Source organism: Pelodiscus sinensis, unplaced genomic scaffold (assembly GCF_049634645.1).
Source record: "Pelodiscus sinensis isolate JC-2024 unplaced genomic scaffold, ASM4963464v1 ctg124, whole genome shotgun sequence".
Taxonomy (NCBI): domain Eukaryota; kingdom Metazoa; phylum Chordata; order Testudines; family Trionychidae; genus Pelodiscus; species Pelodiscus sinensis.
The window spans coordinates 35,308-50,491 of record NW_027466050.1 but is presented as its reverse complement, the minus strand read 5'-3'; the positions used below and the strand labels follow the sequence as shown (position 1 = coordinate 50,491).

General features: G+C 61.5%; 2 protein-coding genes across 4 annotated transcripts in view; both read right to left on the bottom strand.

Annotated features, from left to right (window-relative positions):
• Positions 1–5,940, bottom strand: part of FGFR4 (fibroblast growth factor receptor 4) — a 40,881-nt gene extending 34,941 nt beyond the window's left edge. For all 3 annotated transcript variants that reach the window (XM_075918722.1, XM_075918723.1, XM_075918724.1), the window contains exons 1-2: positions 5,786–5,940; positions 3,399–3,492 (exon numbers count right to left, since the gene is read on the bottom strand). The gene's annotated coding sequence lies outside the window, so the exon portion shown is untranslated. The remainder of the gene's footprint in view (positions 1–3,398; positions 3,493–5,785) is intronic.
• Positions 1,154–15,017, bottom strand: ZNF346 (zinc finger protein 346). Its single transcript, XM_075918709.1, has 7 exons — positions 14,957–15,017; positions 8,326–8,429; positions 8,139–8,234; positions 6,804–6,948; positions 5,786–6,025; positions 3,399–3,492; positions 1,154–1,166 (listed from the first exon to the last, which is right to left on the bottom strand). Exons 1-7 carry the CDS (start codon positions 15,015–15,017, stop codon positions 1,154–1,156), a joined length of 753 nt encoding a protein of 250 aa, XP_075774824.1.
• Between the last annotated feature and the right edge of the window lie 167 nt (positions 15,018–15,184).

The following is a 15,184-nucleotide window of genomic DNA, read 5'->3' as shown; positions in this document are numbered from 1 at the left end:
ACGCTTTCCATCCCCGCGGCCCAGGCTGCAGGTGTAGCCGCCAGGGCTCAGAGTCCAACCGGTGGAGGAATGTTCCCACTGGCTGCTATTCCCCACGGTCCAGACAGTGAGTGAAGCACCTTCTGCCCGGCCCCAGTCCCAGCGCTCTCTGCGCGCCCTGGGACACGTGGCTGGCTCGCAGGTTCTCACCGCGGAGACGTTCACCCGCCGAGCTCCCCTCCTTCCTCAGGCACGCTGCACCCGCCTGTTCGGCTTCACTCTCAGCACCTCTAAGGTAAAGCTCAGAATCAGGGCTCCCCTGGAGATCTGTGGTACCCAATGATTGTTCACAGGGCAGGAACACACCAAGCACAGCAAGTCATGGGGTGTGCATGGTGCTTGGGGACACGCTGTCCAAGGGCCAGTACACTTAGGCCTCGTGTCCATGTCCGAGTAGGCCAGGGTAGCAGGAAAGCTGCAAGCAGGTCTCTCTGCTCCAGAAATGTTGCTCAGCAGAAGGAAGGCTAAACAGCTGGATCTCAGATGTCCATGACTAGGAGACACCTGCCCCCTGCTGTACAGGAGACCCTTGCGATTTGGTTCTGTGTTTTCACGGCTGGGTCCCAGCCCGGCCAGGAGTTCGGGAGTTGCGGGGAACTCACTGCGGAGCCAGGAGCTGCAGCTCCCAGGATTCGTGAATTTTGCCATTCGCAGGGGCGAGCGTTTCCTGTGTAGTTTACTTGTACATCTGACCCCTTCATAAGCTACTTGGTGTTTCTGGTCCACAACGGGCAATTAGCTCTCGTATGTAGAGCTGTACCAAATTCACAGCCCAGTTAGGTCAATTTCACTGTCACAGGATTAAAATAGTGAATTATTTAAATCTGAAATCTCACAGTGTTGTAGTTGTAGGGGTCCTGATTCAAAAAGGAACGGGGGGGGGGGGGTCTCAGGGTTATCGTAGGGGGCCTTCCAGTAGTGCTACCTAATTTCTGCGCTGCTGCTGACAGCAGCGCTGCCTCAGAACTCGACTGCTGGAGAGCAGCAGCTGCTGGCTGGGGGCCCAGCTCTGACGGCAGCACAGAAGTAAGGCGCGATGGTCCCCCCCAGCTTTAGGAAATTGACCTATGGACTCAACCATGCAGAACTCAAAGATGCTCTAGACCAGGCATGTTCAAGCTCGAAGCCTACAAACGAAACCCGAGAGCTTTCAGGGCCACCAAAGAAAAGGTACGAATGTCGGAAAGTTGTAATGATTTATTATTACAGATTGTGTTGTCGGTGTATTGGATCATATTTGTCCAGTCTTGTTTGACTAGAACACAATAATCGGAGGTGTCACATTGTTATTTGCAACCATGAAGACTTTGAGTTTAAGGTGCTGCAGCCCCCCTGCTCTAACCCAATGCCTCCCCCTCCTGCAGAGCCAGGCACCCCCAGCCCGCCTGCTCTAACTCAATCCCCCCCAAGTCAGGCACCCCCAGCCCCCCCCGTTCTAACCCAATCCCCCTCCTCTCCTCCAGAGCCAGGCACCCCCAGCGCCCCCCCCGAGTCAGGCACCCCCAGCCCCCCCATTCTAACCCAATCCCCCTCCTCTCCTCCAGAGCCAGGCACCCCCAGCCCCCCCCCCCGTTCTAACCCAATCCCCCTCCTCTCCTCCAGAGCCAGGCACCCCCAGCGCCCCCCCCGAGTCAGGCACCCCCAGCTCCCCCGTTCTAACCCAATCCCCCTCCTCTCCTCCAGAGCCAGGCACCCCCAGCCCCCCTGCTCTAACTCAATCCCCCCCCAAGTCAGGCACCCCCAGCCCCCCCCCGTTCTAACCCAATCCCCCTCCTCTCCTCCAGAGCCAGGCACCCCCAGCGCCCCCCCCCGAGTCAGGCACCCCCAGCTCCCCCGTTCTAACCCAATCCCCCTCCTCTCCTCCAGAGCCAGGCACCCCCAGCGCCCCCCCCCCGAGTCAGGCACCCCCAGCCCCCCCATTCTAACCCAATCCCCCTCCTCTCCTCCAGAGTCAGGCACCCCCAGCCCCCCCCCGTTCTAACCCAATCCCCCTCCTCTCCTCCAGAGCCAGGCACCCCCAGCGCCCCCCCCGAGTCAGGCACCCCCAGCTCCCCCGTTCTAACCCAATCCCCCTCCTCTCCTCCAGAGCCAGGCACCCCCAGCCCCCCTGCTCTAACTCAATCCCCCCCCAAGTCAGGCACCCCCAGCCCCCCCCGTTCTAACCCAATCCCCCTCCTCTCCTCCAGAGCCAGGCACCCCCAGCGCCCCCCCCGAGTCAGGCACCCCCAGCTCCCCCGTTCTAACCCAATCCCCCTCCTCTCCTCCAGAGCCAGGCACCCCCAGCCCCCCTGCTCTAACTCAATCCCCCCCCCAAGTCAGGCACCCCCAGCCCCCCCCGTTCTAACCCAATCCCCCTCCTCTCCTCCAGAGCCAGGCAGCCCCAGCGCCCCCCCCGAGTCAGGCACCCCCAGCTCCCCCGTTCTAACCCAATCCCCCTCCTCTCCTCCAGAGCCAGGCACCCCCAGCCCCCCCCCCGTTCTAACCCAATCCCCCTCCTCTCCTCCAGAGCCAGGCACCCCCAGCGCCCCCCCCGAGTCAGGCACCCCCAGCTCCCCCGTTCTAACCCAATCCCCCTCCTCTCCTCCAGAGCCAGGCACCCCCAGCCCCCCTGCTCTAACTCAATCCCCCCCCCCAAGTCAGGCACCCCCAGCCCCCCCCGTTCTAACCCAATCCCCCTCCTCTCCTCCAGAGCCAGGCAGCCCCAGCGCCCCCCCCGAGTCAGGCACCCCCAGCTCCCCCGTTCTAACCCAATCCCCCTCCTCTCCTCCAGAGCCAGGCACCCCCAGCCCTCCCCCCACTCCCGCTCTAGCCTAATGCCTGGGTCCCGGAGCCACTGCCGCCACGCGCTCCTCCCTCCTGGCGCTGGGGCGCGTGTGCAGAGCGGCTGTCTGTGAGCAGTCCTGGCGCGCGGCTCAGAACCAGCAGGAACCACGTGTCCGTAATGAAAGAGCCGTGGGTTGGCCGCCCCTTGTATAACCATGTAACCGGGCCGCATGCCTGACATGGCCGCACTAGACAAAACGCCCAGGTAACCAAACAGGCTTAGCGTCACCCCCCGACTGGCCTGCAGAGGGAGTGCAGCAAACCCGAATGGCCGTCAGTCCCAGGATGACAGACGCACAGGGCGGGTGATGTCATCTCTTATTGGATTAGCTTCCCTTGGAGAGAAGCCCTTGAGCCGGGCCACTCTACCGTCCCACGTGCTACCCCGCAGCTTCTCTCTCGCCAACGGAAGCCAGCCCAACAAGCCGTCCCAGGGACACAGGCACTAGGGCAGCCCTCTCCAAACGCTGACGTAGTGCTCCCGCGTCAGTGGCCTGACGGTAACTACACGGTCTGAGTGCGCCACGGTCACTTACTGATTCTTGTGCTTGAAGCCGCTGATGTGAGCCTGGTACTGCTCGATGGAGTTCAGCACTATATTGCACGTGCTGCAGGGGTACCCCTTCCCAGCTGAAACAAACAGCAGCGTTAGCACACGCCCCTCTGGAACGCGTGCAAACCCAGCACCCTGCCTGGCCGAGGAGCTAGCAAAGCCTCGCCCAAGCCCACCAACGGAGCCGGAGCCGAGGCCACGGCCATTTGCGGAGCAGCCTGCTGAGCCCAAAACAACAGCTCCAAGCGGAGGGCTGGTTCCTCCTTACACAGCATCCTGTAATCTCCCCGGGACAGTCGCACCCCTTCAGTGGCCAGCCCCTGGCACCGCAGTGCTTCTGCGGCTCCACTTCTCCCGGGACCTGTCCCTCAGTAGCAGAGGGAGACGTTTCCACGTTGCAGTGGGGACTCAGCACTGCCCGAGCTTATCTACCTAACAGGGATGACACGGGTAACCGATGACTTGGCTAGCATCCACCTGACCAGGTAATGCTCACCGGGTACCGGTTAACCAGGCCAGGGAGCAGCCCCTGGCCTGCCACCCTATGCCGCTTGTGCATCAAAGGAGCTTCTGAAATGGTGAGGTACCTAAAGTCACTCCTCCAGCTTTGGGGATTTTCGATGTGGCCTCTGGCCAACAAGGGGGAGCCCCAAGACAGGAGCAGAGCGAGAGCGAGGGCCAAGCCCAAATGGGACGTGGCGCTCGGATCTTGCGACGGGCCGTGAGGCTGTAGGACACGTCCCAGCGCTAGGCGGCAGCTGCAGCCGGGACACAGCTGGGAGCACTGTTGTGTGTGCCGCAGCCTCGGCCATGAAATCTCCGTTCTCGAATAGTCGAGTAACCTCTGAATTCTTCTCGGTTCCTTGACTGTGCGGCAGTCCCCGGGGACGAGTCCCTGCTCTGCTGCGGCTCTGCACTGAAAGCGTATTAGGAGCTGGGCAGGCGGGCAGCCTGGCTCAGTTCCAGCTCCTGCTGGGTCCCGGAGCTCAGAGCCCCCGGACAAGGGCCGCTGCTGCCCTGCACTGCTGCCTCTTCATCAGAGACAGCAGCGTGGGGCTCCAGTTGGGAGCTGGTCCACGAGGGGAGCCAGTTTAAAACCCAGCTCCCCTCCCGCACTGGCTGCCTGTCGCCCCGCGCTGCTTCCTCTGATACAGGGGCAGCAGCACAGGGCGGCAGCAGCCCCCGTCCGGGCGCCATGTGAGCTCCCAGACCTGGCACGGCTGGAACTGAGCCTGCCTGCCCAGCTCCTAATACGGTTGAAATGCAGACCCGCAGCAGGGTGGGCCCCAGAGCCGGTGCGAGCCAGGACTGAGCCGGGCTGCTGGCCTGCCTGCTACAACGTCCTGATGGGGGGAGGGGGATGCGTAGTCTATAGCATTAACCCATGAGCTTCTGCGTGTCGGTTCATCGACTGCGCTAGCGCGCCCCTAGCCCCGCCACGGAAACCTTGTGTGACCGGCGAGACGTCACAGGAGATGTGACAGTGTCCCGTGGGAGGGGTCCCTCTACACCCCAGAGCCCCCGCGTCCCCGCACCGCCGGGGCCAGAACTGAAGGGACTCAGTCCCGCCTCTGAGCCACAGCAAAGGCCTGACACCAACGCCGGGCTCTTCTGATCCGAGGAGCAGCCCCTCAGAGCACTCCACTGCCTGCCCCTCTCCCACGGGACCAGCGCGGCTGCTCAGCACCACCGGTATCCACGCCCACGGGCCAGCGTGCGCAAGGGCTGAAACCGGGCTCCCGTCTCGGAGAGAGAGCAGAGCCCACAGGAGAGGTTAGCGACAGAGCGCGTTCGTCTGCTCCTTCGTTATCCTCAAGGGAGCAGGAATGTCCAGTCGGGAGGGGGGGTCTGACACCGTCACTCCATCTCTATACGCAAAGCTCCTTATAAACAGCCGGTCACAAAGGAGGATGTGACACCGGCTCTGGAGGGCTCAGCTTTCACGCCCCCACGAGCTGGGCTGCAGCAAGCCCACTGCCTCTTGGGCGGGGACTGGAGGGGCTAATGTCAACCCTCCCACGTGCCCATTTCTGCAGCCCGGTAAGTCCTCCCTGCAGGAACCTCTCTGGGGCACCGACGGCCATCCTTCCAGGCCCTCTGGGACCAATGCACCGCGCTAGAAAAGTTCAACTTGCTCCTAAGAGCCCTTGCGCCTTGGAATGTCTGTCTAGGACTCTAGGCAGACAACCCACAACCACAGCGCCAGGCCCGAGCTGGCTGCCCACAGCTCCGGTAATCTCCCCACAGCCACGCCCGCCTCGCACCAATTTACACTTTCACTCTCACGCCCCTTCACAAGGCTGCCACACCCCACGGCCAGCAGGAGACCGGCTGCTCCATCCTCCGTGACTCTGGCTGCCCAGGACTCACCCAGGGAGGAAGCGGCAGGGGTGTCCGAGGCCCGACCATAGTGTGCCATCAGCTTGAGCTTGGTCTCTTGTTTTCTGTGCTTCTTGCCGACATAATGCTGTTTTGCCATGAGTGGATTGTTGAAAGTAGCATGGCAGAGGCTGCAGAACTTGTCTGGGTCAGCAGTGCTCTGGGTCTCCTCGGTGGCAGACACAGCAGGGGGAGGGAGGGTAGCAGGGCGTTTCTGTGCAGGCAGCATTACTGTAAAACGAACCAGAGCATCCCTTACCCGATCCCAAGACGCACACCCTGAGCCAGTGCCAGTCCGCAGGGCTGTCCATGCGTTGCGCAGACAAGGGCTCTGGACAGAAGGCTGGCTGGACGCCCTTTGGCTCTGCACCCTCTCTTCCAATCACACCCGTCCAGAGCCGTTAAACACCAACGGGCAAGACAAGGCAGGCTCCCAAGTGAAATGAGACCACAGACCCTCTGACCCGCCCCGGCCAGACCCAGGAGCACTGCAGGCCAACACTGACCTACTGAAAGAAACTGGGAACAGACCCCCCGCCCCATGGGTGCCAGCCCCTCCCAGCAAATGGAAAACGGGGAACGCTAAGCCAGAGGGCAGAGCAAACGCTCCCAAGGGACAGGGAAGCGCAATGGCATGACATGGGCATGGGCCGTTAGTCCAGAGCAGTCCTGGTGCCAGGGCTGGGTGAAATGAACGCAGCCAAGCACATCCAGCTCCATTGCTGCCTGAGGACGGCACTGGCAACACGCTCGGATGCCAAGGAGAGGCGCCATGGGCGTCACCGCTCCCTGCAGGCACAGAGCGGCCCCGGCGCTCCAGAGTGACTTTCCTCAAGGCGGTGCCAGGCTCAGGGCAGATTGCCAGAGGGCACAGAGCTGCTGGCAGCGGTTTCATGAGGCCGCCTCAGGATGCGGCCCTCCGCCACCCGCTACACTAGAAATGGTGCTGGGAGAGCGTGGCCAGGTGGCCATGGGGCTGCTCCCTCGCAGGTGCTGCCGAAGGCCATACCTTCCGCTCTGGGGGACTGCTGCTTCAGCTTCATGTTCTTGGCATGAGTCTTGCCTAAGTAGTGAGACATGGCCACCACGGGAGACGAAAAGGTCATGTTACAGATGGGGCAACATTTGTTCCTGTCTTCTCCGTTGCTGCTCTCCTGTGCACAAGGAGGAACACGGATGTTTGGTTACATGCAACTGGCGAGGCCAAAGCACTTGGCGCACCTCTGAAGAGCCGCGTTCCCGCCTCTGGCTAGGCTCACTTTCATCGGGCAGCGGCACTAGGAGGCAAGCAGGCCCCAGAGGAGCTGAGGACAAGGTTCAATGAGCTGTGGGCAGGCCTGGGGGAGATTCCCAGCCTGTGTTCTACGTGGCATGGGCCAAGCAATACCAGGCACTCCCCCCAGCCTGCTCGTCTGTCGCGCACAGCTCCGGACCAGCTTAGCAGTGGGTTTTACCCAGCCTACCGCCACCCAGAGCCACCTCTGCACTGGACTCTCCACGAGCCTATGCAAGAGGCTGGATTCAGGGATTAACACTGAAGTGGTGAGAAAACTGGACTCAGTCACCCCAACTGCGCAGTCACCATTGCAGGCAGACAGCTGGGAGCATGGTACCTTCACTGCCGTAACGGCACCACAGCCACCAGCAATGGGAACCTCATTGGGATCAGAAGAGATTCTTCGAAAAAGTAAACTGCAGGAATGCAATTCCCTGTGACGTGCTCGCCGCAGGTGAGAACTGCATAGTAAGGGTGTTCAGGACTGCTCCTAGTCACCTTGACCCCCCCGTCCTTCCAAATGTTGCTCCCCAGACGTACTGCTATCACAGGGGTACGCATTGTTTAGATTGCAGATGTTGCCACGCACTGGCTAAGAGGTGTGCTTGCTCCAGCAATGTGTAGCAACTAGAGGACTAAGTTGTCCTCAATAAGGAAATGGATACACTTACCAGGAGACTGCAGCAGTCAATCCCTGGGGGTTGATTTAGCAGGTCTAGGGAAGACCCACTAAATCAACTGTAGATTGCTTTCTTGTCAATTCTAGCACGACCCCAGACCGAGAAGCGTAAGGTAAATCGACCAGAGAGATTCTTTCGTCAACACAGCATAGTGTAGGTAAGTCACCCTAAGCTACGCAGACTTCATCTACGCTATTCACGTACTGAAGTCAATGTAGCCCTGCAGTGTAGACCAGGCCTAAGCGACCCAATTCCAACTATCCTCTCTCTGATGTATCACATGCCTCTGTCTGGCACAGAACGTGCCACTGAAGCCCTCCCCAGCGCTTACAGGGTGCTATTGCTCTTCTAGAGCTGACGTGAGAGGCCCGGTCATTTTCTACATCACCTGTTTGGTCTCCAGCTTTAACTTCTTCCCCTGGGTGAGCTGCTCCTCCCCGTGAATCGACATGTACCGCCGCACTTTGTTCGCATGCTTCTTGCTCTGACAGGGAGTGAGGAAGAAAAGTGGGTTAATACTCCACCCGATGTCACACTGAATAAGAAACCCAGTAACACCTTCCTGCCTGCCGTACCTGGTAATGAGCAAGCTTCTGGGACTCAGAGATGAGGACTGCGCTGCACACTTTGCATTGCGCCTCTGTGAAAATGTGGCTGTTCTCTCGGATCAGGCGATCAACTGCGAAGAACAAAACACGGACGTTGAACTGCAGCACAGCGGCTCCTTCTCTCGCTAACACCGTGCCGCTGCTCCCACCCTCGAGGGGCTGTCACCTCCAGGTAGTGAGGGGGCCTAGCCTCTTGGACGGGCATCCTTAGCTGCACGCGTCAAGAAGAACGCACCCAAATCTGCATCTCCCACTCTGGCGCTGGGAATGTAGGGTAATTCTCGGGTGGGGGGGAACGAGCACAGACAAACACGGTATTTCTTTTTGCCTGGATTTGTCAGTCCCCACTCACTCACTCACTCACACCACCGCCGCAACGAAGGGACTAGGAACTAATGTATTCTTTGAGAACTAAAACAGGGATCGCTGTCCGCCCCATTCCAGCCTCAGCCCTAAGGCAGCCTCCCCTGGGGGAAGAACCGGGGCGAATCTGCACTTTCCACCGTTAGCACACTAGTGGATTAACAGTCCCACATTGAGGGATGTGCAGCAGCAGAACACCACCCTGATCATTCACCCCAAGATTCCACTGCAGAGCAGAACAAGCATCAAACGAAAGAAAACCCCAATGCCCACTGGCTGTGGGAACACAGCCACGAAATCAGCATGGGAGTGTGTAACAACAGGGGAGAGTCAACATCTGCCTCCTGGCATCTATCCATGGCAAATGTACCTATGGCCTCGAAGCCTCCTCCCTTACAGTCACTGGGCTACAGCAGGGGTGGGGAGCCTCCAGCCCAGGGCTGCATCCAGCCTGCGGGTTTGGGGCTTGCCCTCTCCCCTGCAGGCGCGTTAGCCAGCGCTGGTGCTCCGGCCGTGGGGAGGGGCGCCATGGCTGGAGCACCAGCTCCCACTGCGGGGGGTGAGTGTGGAGCAAGTGGGGCTCAAATGAGGCCCACGGGTTCCACGTGGCCCAGAGAGATGAAGCGGCTCCTGAGTGCTGAAAGAAATTGCTCGGTGCAGGCACCGCTCCCGTTGCTTCCTGTTTACCTCAGCTCGTTTCTCCAGTGTTCCCGGATCAGCTGGAATTCTGACCCTATCTTCCAAATGCACTTGCAACCCCTCCTGGCTTGGGATCAGCTGCAAACTTAATAAGTGTCCTCTCTATGCCGATATCTACATTGTTGATGAAGATACTGACCAGAGCCGGTCCCACAACAGAGCCCTGCAGAACCCCCCTTGTTCTGCCTTCCAGCAGGACTGTGAACTATAAAGAACTATTCTCTGGGAATGGCAACCCAACCAGTTCTGTAGCCACCTTATAGTAGTCCCATCTAGGTTGTATTTCCCTCGTTTATTCATAAAATCACCTGAAGCTGCATCAAATCCTAAGTATACCACATATACCACTTCCCCCTTATCCACAAGGCTTGTTATCCTGTCAAAGGAAGCCGGCAGGCTGGTTTGACATGATTTGTTCTTGACAAGTCCATGCTGACTATTACTTATTTCCTTATTATCTTCCAGACATTTGCAAATGGATTCCTTAATTACTTGCTCCATTATCCTTCCTGGCACAGAGGTTAAACTGACTAGGTTGTAGTATCCTGGATTGTTCGTATTTCCCTCTTTCTAGATAGGCAAAGATTCCAGTCTTCCGGAATCTCTCCTGTCTTCCATGACTTTTCAAAGATAATAGCTAAGGGCCCAGCTATGGCCTCAATCAGCTCCTGGAGTATTCTAGGTGCATTCCATCAGGCCTGGTAACCTGAAGACATCTAACCTTTCTAAGTCATTTTTAACTTATTCTTTTCCTAGTTTCCTTCTCTATCTCATTTTCTCCTCCGGCATTCACTACGGTGGGAATCTCACCACCACCAACCTTCACCGTCTACCAGCACTCTGACTTTGCTCAAGTCTGCCTTCTTGAAATCTACTGCCTTTATTGTGCTGTTCTCCCTCCTACCACTCTTTAGACCAGGGTTTTTCAACTATGGACACCAAGAGGGTCCTGAAAATTTGGCAGCGGCTTTAAAATGTTACGCTTTTTAATCCAATAAGTACCTAAACAGATACAATTTTGGAATTCTATTTTTAGTTTGGATAATTTTTTCCCAAGAAAATGATCAGAAAATTAGTAACAAAATAACACGGTCATGCAACTGTCATTACTATTTTCTTGCGGAGCCCCTGACCCATTGCATGGAGCCCCCAGGGTTCCACAGAGCACACTCTGGGAAACCCTGCAAGACTGATGAACTTTGTGATTATAGACCTCGAGGTCCCTTCCAGTTCTAGTGTTCCATGATGCCATGATCACTTTCACCCAAGCTGCCTTCCACTTTCAAATTCTCAACCAGTTCCTCCCTATTTGTTAAACTGAAATCTAGAACTGCCTCCCCCCAGTAGCTTTCTCCACCTTCTGAAATAAAAAATATTTCTAGTACATACCCAGAACTAGTTGAATAATCTGTGCCCTGCTGTGTTAATGTCCCAGCAAATGTCTGGATAGTTGAAGTCCCCATCACCCCCAACTCCTGGGCTTTAGATACATTTGGTTTTTAATAAACTTCATCTACCTCTTCTTTCTGGGTAGGTGGCCTGTAGTAGACCCCTTCTATGGAACAGGGATATTACATTTTGATTAATTGGCTAATCAAGTCATTAATGGAATTTCCATCAACTACTCAATGAGGAGAGGGGCGAGGTGGGGCGCTCGCTATCCCAGCTGCAGCGCCTCTGTCTTTGTAACAAGAACTCCTGCTATATTTCAAAGTCAAAGGCACAGCCGTCCTCTGCCTCCCCCCACGGAGAGGGTGCTGGAGGAAACCAGCTCCCCCCAGCACCAGCTCCCCCACCCCCACTGCTGCTCTGATACAGCCTGTGGTCCCGGGTAGTCGGCTAATAGCTTACATCCCTACCTTGGAATCACCTTTGTCTTTACCCCTTTTATCCTTCCTAGCAACTTTCACCAAGCCAGCCTCCCGTCCGTCTCAGCCTGTGTCCAAGGGTACACGCTGTCCACGTACGCGGTAGTTCCACCTCCCTTTTGTCCCTTGCGGCCCTACCCGGGCAAGCGGCACTCCTGTGTACCCGCACCCCAGCCTTGCCTGACGCAGCAGTGGTGCCGGAGGGAGGGGTACACTGGGTCACAGCCGAAAGAAGCGGGTTGTGCCCAGGAAAACTCATTAAACCACCTGTCGGTCTGTCCGTCTGCCTAGCTAGCTGCCTGTCCGTCTGCTGGTCCATCTGTCTCTCTGCCAGTTCGTCTGCATGTCCACCTGTCCCTCTGCGTGTCCGTCTGCCCCTCTGCCTGTCCCTCTGCCTGTCCCTCTGCCTGTCCGTCTGTCCCTCTGCCTGTCCGCCTGCCTGTCCGCCTGTCCCTCTGCGTGTCCGTCTGCATGTCCGTCTGTCCCTCTGCCTGTCCGTCTGCATGTCCGCCTGTCCCTCTGCCTGTCCGCCTGTCCCTCTGCCTGTCCGTCTGCATGTCCGCCTGCCCGTCTGCATGTCCGTCTGCCCCTCTGCCTGTCCGCCTGCCTGTCCGTCTGCCTGTCCGCCTGCCTGTCCGCCTGTCCCTCTGCCCGTCCGCCTGTCCGTCCCTCTGCCTGTCCGCCTGTCCCTCTGCCTGTCCGCCTGTCCCTCTGCCTGTCCGGCCGTCTGCATGTCCGCCTGTCTGTCTGCCTGCATGTCTGCCTGTCCGTCTGCCTGTCCGTCTGCCTGTCCGCCTGTCCCTCTGCCTGTCCGCCTGTCCCTCCGCCTGCCCCTCCGCCTGCCCCTCCGCCTGTCCGCCTGCCCCTCCGCCTGCCCCTCCGCCTGTCCGCCTGTCCCTCTGCCTGTCCCTCTGCCTGTCTGCCTGTCCCTCCGCCTATCCGTCTGCCTGTCCGCCTGTCCCTCTGCCTGCCCCTCTGCCTGTCCGCCTGTCCCTCCGCCTATCCGTCTGCCTGTCCGCCTGTCCCTCCGCCTGTCCGCCTGTCCCTCTGCCTGTCCCTCCGCCTGTCCGCCTGTCCCTCCGCCTGTCCGTCTGCCTGTCCCTCCGCCTGTCCGTCTGCGTGTCCGCCTGTCCCTCCGCCTATCCGTCTGCGTGTCCGCCTGTCCCTCCGCCTATCCGTCTGCGTGTCCGCCTGTCCCTCTGCCTGCCCCTCTGCCTGTCCGCCTGTCCCTCCGCCTATCCGTCTGCGTGTCCGCCTGTCCCTCTGCCTGCCCCTCTGCCTGTCCGCCTGTCCCTCCACCTATCCGTCTGCCTGTCCGCCTGTCCCTCCGCCTATCCGTCTGCCTGTCCGCCTGTCCCTCCGCCTATCCGTCTGCCTGTCCGCCTGTCCCTCCGCCTGTCCCTCCGCCTGTCCGCCTGTCCCTCCGCCTGTCCGTCTGCCTGTCCGCCTGTCCCTCCGCCTGTCCGCCTGTCCCTCCGCCTATCCGTCTGCATGTCCGCCTGTCCCTCTGCCTGCCCCTCTGCCTGTCCGCCTGTCCCTCCGCCTATCCGTCTGCCTGTCCGCCTGTCCCTCCGCCTGTCCGCCTGTCCCTCTGCCTGTCCCTCCGCCTGTCCGCCTGTCCCTCCGCCTGTCCGTCTGCCTGTCCCTCCGCCTGTCCGTCTGCGTGTCCGCCTGTCCCTCCGCCTATCCGTCTGCGTGTCCGCCTGTCCCTCCGCCTATCCGTCTGCGTGTCCGCCTGTCCCTCTGCCTGCCCCTCTGCCTGTCCGCCTGTCCCTCCGCCTATCCGTCTGCGTGTCCGCCTGTCCCTCTGCCTGCCCCTCTGCCTGTCCGCCTGTCCCTCCACCTATCCGTCTGCCTGTCCGCCTGTCCCTCCGCCTATCCGTCTGCCTGTCCGCCTGTCCCTCCGCCTGTCCCTCTGCCTGTCCGCCTGTCCCTCCGCCTGTCCGCCTGCCCGTCCGCCTGTCCCTCCGCCTGTCCGCCTGCCCCTCCGCCTGTCCGTCCGCCTGTCCCTCCGCCTATCCGTCTGCGTGTCCGCCTGTCCCTCCGCATGTCCGCCTGTCCCTCCGCCTGTCCGCCTGTCCCTCCGCCTGTCCGTCCGCCTGTCCGCCTGTCCCTCCGCCTGTCCGTCTGCGTGTCCGCCTGTCCCTCCGCCTGTCCGTCTGTCCCTCCGCCTGTCCGTCTGCCTGTCCGCCTGCCTGTCCGTCCGCCCGCCTGTCCCTCCGCCTGTCCGTCTGCCTGTCCGCCTGTCCCTCCGCCTGTCCGCCTGCGTGTCCGCCTGCGTGTCCGCCTGTCCCTCCGCCTGTCCCTCCGCCTGTCCGCCTGTCCCTCCGCCTGTCCGTCTGTCCCTCCGCCTGTCCGTCTGCCTGTCCGCCTGCCTGTCCGTCCGCCCGCCTGTCCCTCCGCCTGTCCGCCTGTCCCTCCGCCTGTCCGCCTGCGTGTCCGCCTGTCCCTCCGCCTGTCCGCCTGTCCCTCCGCCTGTCCGCCTGCGTGTCCGCCTGTCCCTCCGCCTGTCCGCCTGTCCCTCCGCCTGTCCGCCTGCGTGTCCGCCTGTCCCTCCGCCTGTCCGCCTGTCCCTCCGCCTGTCCGCCTGCGTGTCCGCCTGTCCCTCCGCCTGTCCGCCTGTCCCTCCGCCTGTCCGCCTGCGTGTCCGCCTGTCCCTCCGCCTGTCCGCCTGTCCCTCCGCCTGTCCGCCTGCGTGTCCGCCTGTCCCTCCGCCTGTCCGTCCGCCTGTCCGCCTGTCCCTCCGCCTGTCCGCCTGCGTGTCCGCCTGCGTGTCCGCCTGTCCCTCCGCCTGTCCCTCCGCCTGTCCGCCTGTCCCTCCGCCTGTCCGTCTGTCCCTCCGCCTGTCCGTCTGCCTGTCCGCCTGCCTGTCCGTCCGCCCGCCTGTCCCTCCGCCTGTCCGTCTGTCCCTCCGCCTGTCCGTCTGCCTGTCCGCCTGCCTGTCCGTCCGCCCGCCTGTCCCTCCGCCTGTCCGTCTGCCTGTCCGCCTGTCCCTCCGCCTGTCCGCCTGCGTGTCCGCCTGTCCCTCCGCCTGTCCGCCTGTCCCTCCGCCTGTCCGCCTGCGTGTCCGCCTGTCCCTCCGCCTGTCCGCCTGTCCCTCCGCCTGTCCGCCTGCGTGTCCGCCTGTCCCTCCGCCTGTCCGCCTGTCCCTCCGCCTGTCCGCCTGCGTGTCCGCCTGTCCCTCCGCCTGTCCGCCTGTCCCTCCGCCTGTCCGCCTGCGTGTCCGCCTGTCCCTCCGCCTGTCCGCCTGTCCCTCCGCCTGTCCGCCTGCGTGTCCGCCTGTCCCTCCGCCTGTCCGTCCGCCTGTCCGCCTGTCCCTCCGCCTGTCCGCCTGCGTGTCCGCCTGCGTGTCCGCCTGTCCCTCCGCCTGTCCCTCCGCCTGTCCGCCTGTCCCTCCGCCTGTCCGTCTGTCCCTCCGCCTGTCCGTCTGCCTGTCCGCCTGCCTGTCCGTCCGCCCGCCTGTCCCTCCGCCTGTCCGTCTGCCTGTCCGCCTGTCCCTCCGCCTGTCCGCCTGCGTGTCCGCCTGTCCCTCCGCCTGTCCGCCTGCGTGTCCGCCTGTCCGCCTGTCCCTCCGCCTATCCGTCTGCGTGTCCGTCCCTCGGCCGGTGCGGCGGGGCGGGGCGGGGCGGGCCCCCAGCCGGACGGGCTGCGCCCCGCGCCGGGCTCACCTGCCTCCTTGCCCACCGGCAGGGCCGCGGCGTCCCCGTTGCTACCCGCGCCCTGCGCCATCTTCCGCCGCCCGCCCGCAGCTCTCGCGAGAGGCCCCGCGCACACGCGCGCCGAGCCGCTGCGGGCACGTGACGCGGCAGGCCGGCCGCGGCCGCCATCTTGCTTGTGGGCAGAGATGCCCGGGCGGGGCGGGCACAAGCTGGGACGGGGGCGGGGCCTCAGGCTGG